This window comes from Columba livia, chromosome 15 (assembly GCF_036013475.1).
Source record: "Columba livia isolate bColLiv1 breed racing homer chromosome 15, bColLiv1.pat.W.v2, whole genome shotgun sequence".
NCBI classification, from domain to species: domain Eukaryota; kingdom Metazoa; phylum Chordata; class Aves; order Columbiformes; family Columbidae; genus Columba; species Columba livia.
Window position 1 is genome coordinate 10,784,627 of NC_088616.1, and position 17,339 is coordinate 10,801,965.

Sequence of the window (17,339 nt, forward strand, 5' to 3'; positions counted from 1 at the left end):
GCTGTTGCTGGTCCCGGTGCCCCAGCGCTGGGGAGCTGCTGGTGGGTCTGGCTGCGCTGAGAGTCACGCTGAGCGTGTTCTGCCGTTCCTCCTCCCCGCGTGTGCGAAACCTCTGGCAGCGCCTGTGCGGCTTGTGCCACTGGGCACAAAGCTCTGTGCCGCTGGCGCGGTTGCTCGCCCCTGCTCTTGCTGCTCGTGTCTGCTCTTCCCAGTAAACCGCCCCTCTGCTGCCTTTGCTCTTCATCAGTGCTGGTAACAACAAGCAAGTTCCGTTTGGAAGGCTTCTGTCTTCCTGATGGAAAATCAAGGGGGGAATGACTTTCCTGCTGCTGAAAAGCAAAATCGCATCCGCATTTCTGTCAGCCAAACTAATCTCAGCACAGGAGCCTTGCTTTAAATCTCTCCCGAGACAGAAACAAGTTATTTCTGGACACTACACAGGTTTTCCCTTGAGCCAAGAAACACTTTCATATGTCAAAGAGGTACTGCTGGGCTACGAGCCAAGAAACTGTCACTTGATAATGTGTCCTCTGGCAATCAGGGTGACGGAGGATGGAAAATAGACCCGAGTCCGTTGTCACTGCACATGGTGCCCGTGTGGCTGCTCTCCGGGTTTCCTCTGGATCTGCACTTGGCTCTTGGCATCGCGCAGCGCTGACGGCTCTGCCGCTGGGTGACCCTCTGCCTCCAGGGCCTGAGTTTTGCTTTCGTTGTGCGCTAGGCTTGTGCCTTTGGAAACTCCTTAATCACTCCTTCACCCCAAATCTGTGCTTAAACAGCTTCTGAACAGGACACAGTTGAATTGGGAGTAAACAGTCGTTTTGGCCACCACATCCGTGGTGGTTTCTCTTTTCACGGGTATGGACACGAGGTGCTGGCTCGGCGGCAGGAGCACGGTGGCTGCAGAGCTGTCCCTTTGTGTCCAGGGTGCTGGTGCCTTGCTCGGTGCCCTAGCCCTGGGGGATCTGCTGAAGGAGCTGCAGGCAGATGCAGGCAGAGGTGCCCTAGAGGAGCCTCTGCCGTGAGCCGGGCGCGGCTGGAGGTGGCCTTGGGGAAATCCCGCGCCCTGGAGCCCCGGCAGCTCCGATGTGGCTGCTCTGGGACAAGCCGGTGGTAGCGGAGGGCAGGTATAAACCGTGTCCCCGCTGTCCCCGGGCACGGCTATGCGGCCCGCGGCGGGCGACAACGGCCGAGCCGGCGAGCGGGGACCGGCCGGGCCGTTTCCCCCGGGGGTCCCGCAGCGTTTGGGCAGCGCGGAGCCGCCGGGACCGATGCTCCCCGGGGCGTGGGCGGGGCCGGGCGGGGCCCCCGGGGCGGGTGGGGCGGGACTGGGCCGGGGGCTGCGGCTCCCGGCGCCTCCGCCCGCCGCAGCGGGGGTTTCCTGCCGCCTCGGCAGCGCCATGGAGAGGCTCCGGCTCTGGTCCTCGCGGCTCCCGCGGCTCCTGGCCGCCGCAGGTGAGCGCCGGGGCTGGGAGCGGGGGGCACGGCTGGGCGGGTCTCCGCAACCGTGGGCCCCCCGGCAGGCTTTGCCGGGCTCGGGGGGGCTGCAGGCGCGGCGCCGGCGCAGCCCGGCGGGCTCGGGGGTTTCGCGGCGGCGGGGCCGGTAGCGGCGGCGGGCTCGGGTGGGTCTGGGCTCCCCCAGTCGCGCTGGGGTGGTGGCTGCTCGGGTGTCTCCGGGACCCGCAGTGGGGCTCAGCCGCGGGGTCCGCGGGACACGCGCCGGGGGGAGCGGGGCCCTGAGCGCAACCGGCGGCCCGGGCGGCCCCGCGGGTTTGGAGGCGGCCGGTGCTGCGGCGGGAGGAGCAGCGGGAGCCCCGGGAGGCGCAAGCGGAGAGCGGGGCCGAGGGGCTCCCGGGGACCCCGCCAAGGTGCCCGCTCCCTCCGGGGAGCAGCGGGACCCGAGTCCTGGCCGGGCCGCGGGTGTGATGCTCAGCCCGGGCCCGGCGGTGCCGGTACCAGCACATGGCGGCTCTGCCGGACCGTGATTTGGGTCGGGGCAAAACCGAGACGAAGGCAGGTGTTTTCCAGCCGGGTTTGGGTCGTTCCTGAGCGTCTCCTTCAGCATCGCTGCCCATGGGTGGGTGGTTCATGGTGCTCGGTGCTGCTGCCCAATGCCGGTGCATGATGCCCGATGCCTGACAGCAGCACACGCTGCTCTCTCTGCAGTGATCGTGGTGTGCTGTGCACAGCTCTGCCTGGGGCTCAGCAGCGGGACGGGCTCCACACTGGACACCGCTGTCCCTTGCGCCCACCTGGGGACCGCGATGAGGGAGCACTGCTCGACAGGTACCGCCGGGGCTGGGGCTGTCCTGCTCACAGCCCTTTGTCCCTCACACCGCATGCCAGCCACGTGTTGGTGCCGCTGGGGCCCAGGGTGCCGAGCTGGCAGCTGTGGGGTCCTGTCCTTGGGTCAACACTACTCAGTGTCCCCCACTCCTGCCTCTGCCCCTAGATCCGGAGGGAGGAGCTGGCACAGCGCGGGCGCCGATGCCGGAGGCCATGAGGCAGATGCAGACGGAGGCTGAGCTGCTGCCCTTCCCTGGGACCCCTGTCAGGACTGTTGAGCCCCCCAGCCCCTGGGGGAGTCCCAGAGGCTCCTGGGCAGGCGAGGAGGGGACGGGGCCTGTGGTGCAGGATGGAGCAGCCACCGAGCGCCCGGTGGCCCTGCTCTCCGCGGGCACCACTGAGCAGGCAGCTGCAGGCAGCAAGAGGCCACCGAGTGCCAGCCTGGGGGTGACCAGTGTGGGGACCCCAGCACCCACGAGGGCAGACACAGCCTCTGCCGCCGGATCCACCGCCAGGACTGACCCTGTAGGAAATGTGATGGCGGGAAGTGCCACAACTGCACAGGGGACGCATTTGCATTCACCACCCACCACAACGGTGCCCAGCTCTGCCGGGGGGCAGTGGGGGTCCTCCACAGGGCTTGTGCAGAGACAGGGCAGCTCACGCGGCTCATTGTCCCCAGAGCCACGGGCCAGGGAGGGTCTGGGTGCCACTGTTTCACTGTCAGGCAGCAGCCCAGGGACCCGCTTGAGCATCACACCGGCTACAGCCAGCACTGTGCAGGGGACAATCGGGACATCGCCCTTTGTGGGGGGGTTGCAGAGGCTGCTGAGCCCCATGGGGACACTGAGGGCAACGCAGCAGGGACTGCCAGGGACAGTGGGAGGACGGGGCTCTGACTCTCGCCCATGGCATGGGACAGATGTTGCCTGGCAGGGTCCCCGCTTTGTCCCTCACCCCTCTGTGCCATCCCTGGGGGCTGGTGGCCATGGAGACACTGTGGCCAGCACAGCCCAGCCAGCTGTGGGGACGGGCCCAGCCCCGCTGCCGGCTGCAGGAGAGGAGTCACGTCTGCCCGTCCCCAGTGCCATGGCTGCCACCCCAGGAGTGACATCCCCCAGCCTGGGGCTGTCTGGGGCACCCAACACAGAGGGACCCCCTGACCCCCATGTCCGCGGGGACCAGACCTTGCAGCTGCCAGCCGTGCCAGGGCAGCCCGGCACCGTGGTGGCCCTGGGCAGCACCGCAGTGGCACAGACCGCAGTGCCCCGTGCCAGCCCAGGGTCCCCACATGTCTCCTCCTCCCCACAGCCTGTTCCAGACAGTGGCTCTGCAGCACCCACGTCATCCACCCTGAAGACCGACTGGGGTGTCCCAGGGCTCGGCCCCACTGTGGGCACCCCCCTGGCAGGGCCATCCATGGGGCACCGGCTGCCCCACACCGGCTCGGGGGGGGATCCTGCTGAGCCCCCCCAAGTCATGGGAGGGACCCCAGTGGGAGTGAGTGATGCTGAGCCCTGGACAGCAACTGCCCTGCTGAGCCAGCAGCTGGGCAGCCTGGCCCCCCCAGCAGCCCCCAGACCCCCCCAGCAGCCACCTCCATCCCAGTCTGTGGCTCCCTTGGGGCTGACCACTGCTATGGGCATCGCTGTCACTGCTGTCACCGCCACCATGGCTGCCACCAGCCCAGCACTGCGCAGGGACGTGGGGACGGTCATGCCGGAGCCTGGAGCCGCTGTACTGCAGGGGGATGTGGCAGGGCTGACACGGGGGCCCACAGCTCACCTGCCCACCATGGCGCCAGAGTCCCCCCAGCCACCCACAGAGCCCCCTGGGACCCTGGGCCATCGTGGGGGCCCTGGGTCCCCCCCAGCTACTAGGGACACAGATCTGGTCCAACCATCCAGCAGCCCCGGAGGGCAACCGGACACTGGCACCCCCCAAGTGACGCCAGCCCCGGCCGGGGCAGGCAGGGCCCCCCGGGTGTTCATTGTGGAGGATCAGCCGCCCCTCCTGAGAGGTGAGTCTGGGGGCTTGGGACCCTCTGCCTGGGCACAGTGAAGGAGAAGAACTCTGAGGAGCCATCAGCTTGGGGAGGGTGAGTGGTGGCCCCCATGGCATGCAGGCAGGGCCCTGTTGTGCTGATTCCCATTTCCACCCCTGCAGCCTCTGTCCTCCGCATCCCCTGCGAGCTGGTGCTGGACATGGGGTTTGTCCCTGCGCTGCAGGACCTTGGGTCCCCTGAGCGCCGGGCTCTGCTGCGCAGCTTCAACCACACGGTGGGTGTGGGATGGGGGGGCCCAGGGAGCTGCGGTTTGGGCCACCCCCATTGCGCTCAGCTCCCTCCCTGCACAGGTCTCGCCCCTCTTCACATCGGTGCCTGGGTTCCTGTGGCTGGAGGTGACGAGGATCAGGTCGGTGCTTGTCTGGCCCCACAGCGTGAGATGCTCCTGGCATGGGGGGTACGGGGAGCATCAGGCTGCGGGGCCACGGCGGGGCCGGGGTGTGGGGCTGGAGCTGGGGGTCTGAGCCGTGGGTTCCCCACAGGGAGGGCAGCGTGGTGCTGGAGTATGACGCGCTGTTCGCGGCAGAGCAGGTGCCGGTGCTGGGGCTGTTCGCACTCCTCAATGCTGCGCTGGGCTCTGGTCCTGCCCGGCGGGGGCTGTCAGTGGGTGATGCCCCCGTCCTGCACAACGCAGCTCTGGGTGAGTGTGGGGTGTGCATGGGGCTGCACGACCGCCAGATCCTCCTGGTTGCAGGGTGGGCTCATTCTGGCCCCAGCTCTGCTTGGCAGGGGCTAGGGGGTGGCACAGCCAAAGCCGTGTCTCTGCAGAATGGCCGCTGGACCCCTGCGCTGAGCTCTTCACCTGCCAGGCCGGCTTCACCTGTGCGGCCGGGGCAGCCGGGAACGCCACCTGCACCTCCCTCTGCCATCACAACTACTGCAAGAACCACGGCATCTGCACCCACCCCCCGGACCGCGGGCCCCTCTGCCAGTGAGTGCCCCAGCACCAGCCCTGGGGTGTCAGGTGCTGTCCCTTGTCCCTCCCCTCTGGTGGCTGATACTCCCCCCTCGGTGCAGGTGTCCTGTCGGCAGCGATTTCTGGTTCATGGGGCTGCACTGTGACTACCGGGTGACGCAGCAGAGCCTGCTGGGCATGGCCGCCGGGGTCCTGCTCAGTATCGTCCTCCTGGGTGCCGTCCTCGCCGCTGTCGCCATCCGCCGCTTCAAGGTGCTGCTGCTGGAGGCCAGGGCGGACCAGACGCGCAGCAGGTGAGGGGGCTGGGGTGGCCCTGGATGCGGGTGTCCCTGCCCCTCCCCGGGGTGCGGTGGCAGCAGCTCCAGGTCCGTCATTGCCGCTGGGGCAGGGCTGGCCTCCGCTGAGCTCTGCCAAGAAAAACACTCTGTGGCGGCCGATAGCGGCGGGCGGGAGGTGCTGGGCTGGGGGAGCACGTGCGGGGCCCGGGAGGTGCCGCTACCAGCATCCCACGGAGCCACGGCCATGGCCCTGGCTGGGCAGGGTGGGTGTCTGTGTGTCTGTCGATGGCGTGGGGAGCCCCGGGGACACCAGCCCTGGGGGAGCAGCGTGTGGGCAGGAGGCTGCCAGCCTGGCTTTGCTGCTGCACACATGGGGGTGGAGATGTGCTGGGGAAACCCCACATACACAGTCCCAGGGACCCCGATGCCCCCAGTGGTATGTCCCCCATGTGCTGGCTGCCTGGCCGGGCTCAGCCCGGGGGCTCCAGCACAGCCCCAATCCTAAGGAAACCACCACAACAGCTGTGGGGCTGCAGCCAGATGTTGTTTGGTGTCACAGGCCTTGTCCCCACCCAGGGTGTGGGGCTGGGCCCTGGGGCCGTGAAATTTGGGTGGAAACCTGCGCTGTGTGCTTGCAGGACCGTCACTGGGGTGGGAGGTGTGCACGTGTCTCTGTGTGCCTGTGGGTGTGTGTCCCTGTGCCCGTGTGTCCTGGCGCCACCGCATCCCCTGCCTGTCCCCACAGCTACCGGCGGTTCTGCCGGCTGGACGACGTCTCAGCCCAGTACTGGTCGCGCTCGGGGCCGCCCTCGGCCACCTCTCTGGACAACCCGGCGTTCAGCACCTCGGAGGAGCTGCTGCACCTGCACATCTGGGGCAGCAGCTGCAGCTGCCGGGAGGACTCAGGCGTCACCCACGGCCCCAAGCAGCATCTGGCACTGTCCGCCCGCCCCGACTGCCGGTCCAGGTACGGGGGGGTTTGCTGCGCCCCAGCGTGAGGGCTCATCTTTATTTTGCTCAGGGGATGGGGTGAAGCGGAGAGTGAGGGGTTTGGGGCACAGCAGCCTGTCCTGGTGCCTCTGCTTTGCAGTCAATGCTCAGCACTGCCCTCCCTGCACCTAACAATGGCACCGCGGAGCTTCGACTCCACCGCAGCCTGTGGTGTCCAAGAAGAAATAAGTGGGTTTGTGGTGGTGTGTGGGTTTTGTTTTCCTTCACCCTATGCAAGGAGCTTTGTGTGCTGGGGACTGATGTAACAGCAGAAGGGTTCAGAGCTGCAGGAAACAGCATGGTCGTATGTGTGGGTAGGAGAAAGTCTTATCAGCTTCCAGGGGTGTAAATGGAAAAAGGGCCCTGAAAGTTTCCAGTTCCATGAGTAAAGGTCACTCCATGATGGGCCCAGTGCTGCTGCGCTGGAGCTCAGAGACCCGCAGCGCGTTTGCAGACAGGCATGGTGCAGCGAGCACATCACCCATGGGAGCAAAATATCTGCGAGCGCAGTCCCGCTGCTGAGGGTCCCGGGCTGCCCTGTCGGCAACAGGTTGACTCCTGCCCCTTCCTCCCCCTTAATTTTCTTCCCAGTCTCCATTACGCCTGGGACACAAGTTCCGGCAGCGTGAACGACCCCATGGTGGACTCGGGCAAAGCCAGCGATATCTCGGTGTCGAGCTGGCCCATGGAGCCCGCCCCATGGACGCCCTTCCCGCTCCTCCACCAGCTGTCCCGGCAGCCCCCGGTGAGCAGGGGGGTGTGAAGGGGCTTTGGGCCATGGGAGCGTTGGGCAGGGGGCCCTGGCTGTGCCCTTCTCAGTGTCCTGGGGTGGTGACAAGGGGGGTGGGGTGGCAGCTCCTCGGGGCACCAGCCCAAGCCGGTCTCTCCGCAGCACAAAGCCCGACGGCCCCACTCGTTCTGCGAGGGGATGGAGCTGGGCAGCCTGGAGAGGAGCTGGACGGCCTGAGTCCCACGCGCCAAAACACAGGCAACAGGTTCAGCTCGTAAAACCAACCACATTTTATTTCCACGTAACAAGCTCAGTGAAGGGATTTCAAACACTTGGACAATACAATCACGGCAGGTGGGATGTCGGTTCCACGGGGCAGCGTCCCCGTGACGCTCGGCCCCGTTCGCAGCCTGCACAGCCAGCCATGGCCGGGACAGCGGGTTCAGCGTACATAGGTACAGAGAAGTGTCTGGTAACACACAATGCTGGCATCCAACGAGTTAATGACTTACATCGGCAACTGGAAAATAAAGTCTTAAAAGAGTTTTGAAGTCACATCATACTATGTACATATATGGTCTGCCCTATAGCCATTTCAGAACAAGCTAAGCCACTGTGAAAAGTGAAATACAAATTAAGCGCTGCTGCATTGTTCATCATGATTAATGTAAATGAGGTATAAATTTAAACACCAGTACGTTTTAAGCATTAAAGTTTATTTTCCAAAATGCTCTCCTTATTTGCAATGTCCTCTTGAGCATCGAGCTGGGCACAAATGGTGGGGGCGTTTGGAAATGGGGCGTTGCAGTTTTACGGAGGATGAGGGCAAGAGGATCCCAAGGTGCTCGAATAGAAAAGGAAAAGCAAGCTGCAGTTCTCTACACTTAGATTCTCGTCTCAGAGTGGGTACGTTGAGGGAGAGTTTTGCTAGAATAAAATGCAGATCTGTTCATAAAAAAATCAGTTCGCTAAAAGAAAATCAAACTATGGGAATACAGAGCTATCATATGTTTTGATATTTTCGTTGTATAGAAAACAGCCTACAAATAAAGTCACAAAAAATAGACAGTTATATGCTGAGCAGCCAAAAACATCATGATTTATTAATATCTGGAGAAACTTCATAATTCAAACACAACCAAACTGTACATTTTACAATCACATTCTATTTGTAAACAGTTAAAAGCCACTGACTTCTTTTGCATCTTCGGACACAAACGGTTAGAATCAAGGCAATGAAATGATGGCGATTTCTGCACTGTTAAAATTTTTTACCCTTGCCTAGTCTTTAATTCATGGACTAAACAAGCATCATGTAATACCTTTTGTGGCAAAAAAAGATGTAACTCGTTACTTTTGCGAGAAAGTATTTGCGAGAACTTTTTAAACATTTAAAACTTTTATACAACAAACAATTCTGTAAGCCCAAGACCTTGGTTACAGTAATGCATAGTTACTCAGTTCGGCTTTAAGGTACGACAGTTAAACGTTAACACAGTCACAAGAGCAGAAACGGAGCCACTCGATGGGATTACAAAAGAATCGTATAACTACAGATTATTAGCAAACCACCACCACTCACTAATAAAAAGACAGCGTCAGAAAGCGGTATGTCAAACTCCAGCTTGAAGCGTTTCTTTTTTGGCAGAGAAAAGTCTTACAGAGCAATAAGTATTATCAGTGCTAAAAGTTGAGTTTTTTTCCTATAAGAAACTACAAGGAGTTTTTACTGGGGAACTGGTTTTCCTGAGAGCCATGCTCTTTGATTTAGGATACAGGAATAGAAAACAAAAGGACATGGCCAAACACTGTTCGTTATTCCCAGAGATAGAAAGCATCTTTTTCATTCTCCATTTTTTTTTTTGTCTTTTTAAAAATTTTTAAAATGATGGAAGAGTAAACATTTTTCTCAAAAAACAAAAAAAATATTCTGTAAACAAGAAGGTGCCAACACGGGCACCCCCAAAACAAAATTGAAAGCCTATTGAAAGTGCAGGACCCCCCTGGCTTGCAGGCTGGGTTGCAAGTCACAGCTGTGGCCACAGTTTTTTAAACTGTAGAGCTAAATTCTTTAGTTTTATACATGAAAAAACTGGTGCAATACTTTCATTCATAATCCTAAGTCAGTATCATAACTTGATCTTTAAACGCCACAACACCACGGTAAGGTAGGCAAACATCAAGGCATAGTAGAGAGCGCACACTGTTTGTTAAGAACATCCTTGAGTAAACATTTACACGTGAACTGCTGCCTCCCCGATATTGCCGATTAGACAGAGAGAACACCATTCAGTGCAAAGTTAAAAAAGCTCATACTCCAACAATATCAGCAAAATGCAAAAAAAAAAAATGGAATTCAAAGAATAAACATGATGAATATACACAAATGAGCTCATTCCAAGCAGTTTTATATGGATAGCACTATCTGGAAGTGTAAATATATACTTTTTCACATTATAATATTGGCCTGCATGATTCAAGTATTCAAACTGATATGTTTTGGGCTAAAACAAAGTGGAAAATGTGCAGAAAGTAACTGTTTCCACAGGTGACCCCCTCGCTGTAGGTGAAAAGTCCAAATTAGTGCTGCTTTGTTACATCTTGAGGTCACAGTTTATTAGTTGAAAAAAGTAAAAGGTTACATGGACTCTCCACCTCCACCCAGGTGGTCAACAGAAAGGAAAGCGTTGATGGGGGACGGGCTGCTAATTCCCCGGGTGTCACTGCTGCTCGGGGCGCCCCACAGGCTCGTGGAATAGTTGGGGCTCCCCCAGAGTGAAGTGCCATGAAGGTCTCCACTGCTAGTTCCCGACAGCCCAGCACCATTCCAGTGATTTAGATCATTACGGTTTGAGAACGAATGGGAACCGTCAATGGATCCAAGTCGGTTCTGGCTGGATCCCAGAGATTGCCAGCCAGGAGACGGAGTCAGAGACTGGCCTTGTGCAAAGAAGCGACTAATCTCCTCTTCACTGGCAAACTCAGCAAGAATAGTAGTGTTCCCTAATACACACCTGTGGAGGACAAGAAAGCACATGTGAAACCACCAGCCCATCCTCCTCCTCACCTCTGCGCCCACCAAGCACCGCAGACGTTCAGCTGGCACTGAGAGTCCTTGTGCCGCTGCACACAGAAAGTGCTTCCAACCCAACAAAACATTCACAGCTGGTTAGAATTTAGACTGAAAAAAGAGAAAGAACTTACATGTGCAGAGATTTTTGTGCCTTCACTACCTCTTCTTTTGAACTGTAACGGACCAAAGCATTCCCATGTGGGAGGTTAAGGTGGAATGTTATTAGTGGACCGTGCTGCATGCACAGAGTACGCAGGGTTGAGCCATCGATCTGAGGATGAAACGAGTGCAGAATGTGAGAGCAGTTGGTGCAAAGCTCCGACCGAGCCGCCTGCCAGCGCCGTGCCCGCTCCAGCCTTACCTGAGGTGTAAGGTTTTTTAGAACAAGCCAATTTGTTATTCTCCCTGAGCTGCTCTCACCCCAGCTTGAACCTAAATGAGGGAAAACACAGGAATCAGTGCCCTGACATGCTGAGCAGCGGGTCACAGGGGGAGCACAAGAAGCTGCATGGCAGCTGACAGAAACACTCACAAATAAGAAAAACTCACATAGTACTTATCTTTTCCAGACTTAAAACCATTAGAATGCTGCTTTGGGATGGTACAGGACTTAATGTCTGTAGCTACCCATTTTATTTACTTCCTGAAGTGTTGTGATCATTTAAATACAGTCATAAGTGGCTACATTGCTGTCATATAATCATAACTGAAGCAAAAATACAAAGATACTTGTTTTGACTCTTGCTGCAAGCTCAGAATAGTTCTGAAGCCTGTCTGAAGACTCCTGTGCTACCGGGATCTAATTCATTACGGTATGAGCCACTCTGAAAAACGGTTAATGGGCGAGTGCATTCAGCTGCACAGAGTCAGACTATGAAAGCACTTGGAGGTGGTTCACACTAAGGACAGAAAAGCCCCAGTGCCATCCACGCTACTGCTGCACACAACACCCAGCCCTCCCTCACCCCGTTTCATATAGTGGAAGGTCTGTCACAATGCAGCTTAGGATATAGAGACCAGCTTTTTCTTTTGGCAAGACAAATGGCACAGATGTTGCCCAACAGTGACAGATGATCTCGCAAATGCACATGAGACTCCCCAGCTTGATAACAACACACACAACCTTCCTACACAAGAGACATCCTTACCAGGGGTGTATCTGGCATCAGAATTTCCCCATCCTCCACCCAAACGAAGGGAATTATCCCAAGTGGACAACGGTGGTTTCTGGCCTGTCAGCCCCGGGGGTGGGCGGGACGGAGCAGTGATGCTTTTAGGTGGCAAAGGGACCTTCCACAGCTCATGAGCCAGAGAGGTGTTAGTGACTGATCCAGGAGACCACGTTGATTTGGAATCACTGTTTCTGGCTACTAAAAGACAAAGACAACCGTAATCACTATGCTGGAACTGCCACCTTGCTACAAATAAAAGCTGCTAAATCAGAGTGACATTGAAATAGCTACTTGGAAAATCAGCGAAGTCACCGCTCAGAGGGGACCTCAGGAGTACTTTTAATTAACATTTAGTATTCCCCGAAGCACGTGAAGAAACACCAGCTCAGAGCAAGGTAAGTAGACATCACCTGAAGTGCTTTGTGCTGTACTGCTGAGGGAAACATTGTAGTTGGAGGCACGAATGGATGACCAGGCACTAGTTGAAGGCAGCGTGGTGTTCAAAGATGAGGATGACCCTACAACAAAGACAGAGTCAGTCACAGCACAGTGCATCACAAACGCAATAAAATCAAAAGGCAGGACTTGTAGTCCAGGCCAAACACAGTCAGACGAGGGATCTCCTCGCTCCTCTGTGCTCATCCCTGATCCAGAGACACTGGCAGCAAATGCTCTGCAGCGGGCAGCACCCTGTGCTCGCTGCAAGCAAATCCCCTTGCATTTCTGCAGTGCCTTGATCACAGGGTTTTGCTCGTCTGATTTCAAACACGCTGCCTCCCTGTGCACACAATTACATCAGAATGCAGATCAGCAGCGTTTGCTTGCTCTGCCCGCATTCTTGGAACATCTGTTGCATTGCATCAAGTGGTGCTGCTGGAGCCAAAGATGAGCTTTTCAGCCGTGACATCCACAATACAAATGATAAACAAGGAGACAAGCAAGCAGCAAACACATCTCCAAGTAAACAGTCTGTCTCTGGGACTGGAGGAAGATTACTACAACATTAATTAGAAACTGCAGCATCTGAACATACCACTGTTCCTGTCCCTGAGGTGGTCAACTTCCCGCACAGTATTAATTGACAGATTGTTTATGACACTGCCAGGAGTGACGTAAGGGTCAGTCTCGGGGTCGATGTTTGGATAACCTTTCCATGGCTCCCCAGGCCGAAACTCTAGGAACACATTCAGAAAAGAAGCTTATTTTGTTTGCTGGTTATTAGCAGCAGACAGCTGTCTAAACAATACATCCCTTAACAACTGAAACTCCAACACCTTTTAAGCATTTAATTTACTCAATTTAGTCTTCGTTTCACTTCATTCACTTCATTTCTAGTTTTTCTGGTCCCGTCTCACCAGGGTAAAATCTCAAAACAGGGCAATGTACTTTGTGCAATGAAACTACTGCTCTCAATTTCAATCTGCTAAGAACGCGGCCTCAGTGCTCTGTGCCATGTCCCTGTCCCTGCGCAGGTGATGAGCGCGGGGCCGTACCTGGTGGCCAGTTGACACTGCTAGAGCCATTGGGCGATTTGGCACGGGACCAGCCATCCCCAATGGATCCAGGAGGGCTGGCTGGTGAATTACTGCTGTTCAGAAAGTCGTAGGGAACAAACGGAGACTCTTCCAGCCTAAAACCACTTGAAATAGCACCTAGTGGAAAAGAAAAAAAAAAGCCATTAAATATTTTGCATAGCATATTTTTATGTATCTATATGGAAACATGCCCTTGTAAAGCATTCATACTGTCCCCTTATGATCTCAAGTTACACAGAAGTCACACAGGATTATATAATCTAAAATGAAATGTCTCTGAATAATTCAGGAGAAAACCATAAGAATAATCTTTTAATCTTAAGTAAAATATTAATTCAAGAGGGTAAGAGCATTCTGTGAAAGCACAGCTGGGCAACAGGGGCAGTGAATCTATTCCACGATGCGAGGGCTTGTGGAAGAAACGTCTACAAAACTGAAGGATCTTGAGCTACTGCAAAACTCTGTAAATTCTACTCAGACTCCTGGAAGGAGGGGGCATGGGGGATGGAAAAAACAAATCCCTATAGGCAGAGCAGGGAAGGAAAGCACTGTACAGAACCAGTTTGATTCTGTTCAAGTCCTCTAAGGAAAAATTCAAAAAGTTACTAGACAGCAAAGCCAAAGATATTCTACATTTCCAAGGGAATGACTTTTACTAGTGATTCCATGCAATATGGAGTTCAAATAATTAAATTGCTAACACTCTTCAGAAAACATTGCCCCCCGCTGGAGTAACCGCCCCTCTGACCTGCACTCATCTGCACGACCAGCGGAGGTTCCCAGTGCAGTACAGGACAGATCCGCTAGATGCTTAAGGCAGCAACTTATTTCACAGTACTAAACCAGCTGACAACTCTAAAAATATCCAAACAATCTGAAGACTGAACAGTAACAGGAGACTAGAGACATTCTATAACTATCTTTAGAAACAGAACCTTTGTACCATAGACTCAGATTTTTACTGGATGAGATTTCAAGCAACTGAAACAGTTGAAATGTCATATGAATCCTGATTACTGGAGTGAAATACAAAGAAACCAAGCCCACCTACACTAAAACTACATACAGCAATGGTCTTAGTCTACCCCTTCTAAGCTCTCCCCACTTTTAGGATGCAAACGTACACATTCATAACCAAAACCTGCAACTAAACATGTCGGATGTGACCAGAACGTTTGCACACCAAGTTAAATCCCCACAAATCACCTTAAGGCCAGAAGGGTGAGGGGAAAGAAAACTACAAAATCTAAAGCTTTTGGTTTAAAAGTATATGAAGCATTCCAATCCAGACCAAGGTAAACTTAGTGGCAGCAGTCACACTTAAAGAAAAGTTTGGTTAAAAAGGAATCCTGCACAATGCTTCTACTAATTCTGGTCACAAGATCACTTAAGGACATTCAAAGAACAGCCATGGGCTGTGTACAAGGTGAGTCAAGTTCAGCACAACACGAACTCTGACAGCCAAAGGCACAACAGTCATTACAACTACAGACCTAAATACAGCAAACCATTTTATACCCGGAACGTGAAAATCTGATGGGTAATGTCAAATGCTACTTAGTGACATGTTCAACGTACCATGTTTGCTGGAGTTTTGATCTAACGATGTGTTCACAGAAATGCTGTCTACTGTAGTCCATTTCCTCAACCGAGATTGTGGCTCTTTAATACTGTTCATATCCATGTTTACATTCAAGTTTGAGTTCATTCCTAAAAACATACAGACCTTATGAAACACAGACTCAATGTTTTTCTTCTGCTAATTACCACTATTGCCCTAATAAACATTTAAGAGCATATTACTATGGTTATTTCATGCTTCCAAGTCTGTTTTTGAGAAACATTCTAGCATTGAATACAGTGAACTTACTACAGACAGCAGCTAAGCTAAGCGATGCAAAGCGCCCCGAGCTCTCAGCTGATTCTTCATGCAGAAATGTCAGTAGAAGGAGCCATTGAGGAAGCCAGAGAAACAAAAATGTCAACATCTAAAAAATGTGGCATTTCTAATGGGACCCCCAAAGCTGCTCTATCACTCCCTCCTCAGCTGGGCAGGGGAGAGAAAGTATCACAAAAGGCTTGTGTGCCGAGATAAGGACAGGGAGATCACTCGGCAATTACCGTCATGGGCCAAACAGACTCAACTTGGGGAAAATTAATTTAACTTATTTCAAATAAAATCAGAGTAGGGCAACAAGAAATAAAAACTAAATCTTAAAACACCTTCCCCCACCCCTTGCTTCTTCCTGGGTTGAACTTCAATCTGATTTCTCTACCTCCCCCCAACGCAGCGCAGGGGGACAGGACCAGGGGTCGTGGTCAGTTCACCATGTTGCCTTTGCTGCTCTTTCCTCCTCACACTCCTCCCCCACCCCAGCGTGGGGTCCCACCCACGGGAGACAGTTCCGCAGGAACTTCTCCACGTGGGTCCTTCCATGGCCTGCAGTTCCTTGCAAACTGCTCCAGTGTGGGTCCCTTCCACAGGTCACAGCCTCCTTTGGGCATCCCCCGCTCCCCGTGGGCCTCCATGGGCTGCAAGGCTCAATTCTTCACTAAAGGGTGAAGACACTCCAGCAACCTACTATTTCTACCCTTAAGCTTTTATTTGTGGACTGCATGTGGCTCCAGTTGCTCATATCACTACCCGGCTGTCCTGGGATAGCTGCTTTTCTCCCTAGCAGCTGGTATGGTGCTGTGTTGTGGACTGAGGATTAGAAAACAGGGATGCTGTAGTCAGCTGGATGCTGAGCTGCTTCCACAGCGTCAAGGCCTTTTCTGCTGCTCACCCCTTCAGGGAGGAAGCTGGGGGTGCACAAGGAGCCAGGACAGCTGACCCCACCTGAGCCCAGGGACACGTGACACTCCGTACGTGAGCAGGGGGAGCTGGCAGGGGCTGCTGCTCAGACACTGCCTGGGCACCAGTTAGCAGGTGGGAAGCCATTGCATTGCCTTGTATATTCGTTATTATGATTATTTTCCCTTCCTTTTCTATCCTATTAAACCTCCTGTATCTCAGTATGTGAGTTTGACTTCTTCCCACTCCTCTCCTCATGCCTGGGAGCGAGCGCAGGGCTGCGTGGCACGGAGCAAAACACAGCGCCACCCCAAAGGGATCCCCGAGGATCCTCACGGACACTGCAGCTGATTCCTGAGGGATCTCAAAGCCATCTTACATGCACTGCAGATTCCTGAAATGTGGCAACGATTAAGGTGAGAAAGCAGCTATTTAACAGTACACAACAATTCCACTCAATAAATGAAACAGAAAGGAACCCAAAGTAGGCAGGATGCAATTACTCAGCAGGAAGTTTGGTGAGAAACTTAAATATTCCTTTCATTAGGCCTCACATAACGTCTCTAATAGCTAAATGAACTCCATGTGTACAGCTTGCCCTTGGAATGGACGCAGCTGGTAGATCCCAACACTGAGCAGCAGCAGAAGCTCCTCAGCAGCAGCCTGGAGCCAGGACTGGCCACAGCACAAGCGCCGGGTGGCACATGCAGCACAGCACGGCCTGTCCCCATGGACACCCGCCTGCAGCACACGGCGGGCAGCAGCGGCTCCATCGCACAGGCTTTGCTACAAAGGGCAGTGAGGATGCAAAGGAAATCAGCCCAACGGAAAGGACCCGATTAGAATAACACAGAAGAAAAGCAAACTGAAGAGGAGGAAAAAAACAGGGATAAGGAACAAGAGGAGAATGGTAAACAGTTGTAGTAAGTGTAAGGCAGCATTAAAAAGGGACCTAAAGTAAGGAGAAAATATACAAGCCTGGAATTTCTGAAGTAGAAATTGGACAGAAGCCTGGAAACGTAGGGAAAAAGAAACAGGAGATGTTTGTATTTATGAACATTCAGACCTTTTGCCTGAAATGAGACAACCATTCTTTAAAAATGCAGAGCTACAAGTTTTCTCTCCTGGACAAAACCACTAAAAGGGAAGTAAACATTTTGTTCTACCTATGCAATTCCAGACTCATTGAAAAAATTTTTAAAATCCAAAGAAACGAGACCACACAAATGGATTCTTTGTATGGATTCTACTTCTAAAAGTCCTTTAGCTCCAGGAATCATAACTGCAAAAGGACTTTGTGTCATCCTTGGGGACCCAGAGGATAAAAAAGAAATAAAACGAGACAGACCTTCTTCAAAAATTGAAAGTATTTTGCACTGAAATACAGTCAACTTCTGGGAATGAATTACTTGTGAAAAAAGTTCTTTGGTGAACAAAGGTTACTGGATAAGCCCCAGAAGGAATTACTACTTCCATTAAAATCATAAGTGCTACCAGGAT

The 17,339-nt window shown here is 54.1% G+C and overlaps 2 protein-coding genes across 20 annotated transcripts in view; one reads left to right on the forward strand and one right to left on the reverse strand.

The window, feature by feature from the left end:
* The first annotated feature begins 1,116 nt into the window (after positions 1-1,116).
* LOC102093932 (collagen alpha-1(I) chain-like) lies at positions 1,117-9,123 on the forward strand. Of its 2 annotated transcripts, none has more exons than XM_065031160.1 (11): positions 1,117-1,455; positions 2,167-2,286; positions 2,453-4,306; positions 4,453-4,565; positions 4,642-4,700; positions 4,834-4,991; positions 5,081-5,282; positions 5,369-5,560; positions 6,291-6,512; positions 7,127-7,280; positions 7,428-9,123. In XM_065031160.1, exons 1-11 carry the CDS (start codon positions 1,164-1,166, stop codon positions 7,500-7,502), a joined length of 3,441 nt encoding a protein of 1,146 aa, XP_064887232.1. In that variant the 5' UTR covers positions 1,117-1,163; the 3' UTR covers positions 7,503-9,123. The 2 variants fall into 2 exon arrangements, with proteins under 2 accessions (XP_064887232.1, XP_064887233.1); XM_065031161.1 differs by having other exon boundaries at positions 1,130-1,455; positions 5,120-5,282.
* TNRC6A (trinucleotide repeat containing adaptor 6A) overlaps positions 7,532-17,339 on the reverse strand; it is a 70,753-nt gene continuing 60,945 nt past the window's right edge. For 9 of the 18 annotated variants that reach the window (XM_065031142.1, XM_065031143.1, XM_065031139.1 and 6 more), the window contains 9 exons: positions 16,818-16,850; positions 14,624-14,755; positions 13,004-13,162; positions 12,544-12,684; positions 11,921-12,028; positions 11,487-11,708; positions 10,700-10,770; positions 10,470-10,609; positions 7,532-10,279 (listed from right to left, as the gene is read on the reverse strand). In XM_065031142.1, the coding sequence (XP_064887214.1) occupies positions 9,904-10,279; positions 10,470-10,609; positions 10,700-10,770; positions 11,487-11,708; positions 11,921-12,028; positions 12,544-12,684; positions 13,004-13,162; positions 14,624-14,755; positions 16,818-16,850 (1,382 nt within the window). In that variant the 3' untranslated portion in view covers positions 7,532-9,903. The remainder of the gene's footprint in view (positions 10,280-10,469; positions 10,610-10,699; positions 10,771-11,486; positions 11,709-11,920; positions 12,029-12,543; positions 12,685-13,003; positions 13,163-14,623; positions 14,756-16,817; positions 16,851-17,339) is intronic. The other 9 variants (XM_065031151.1, XM_065031150.1, XM_065031141.1 and 6 more) reach the window with 3 other exon arrangements.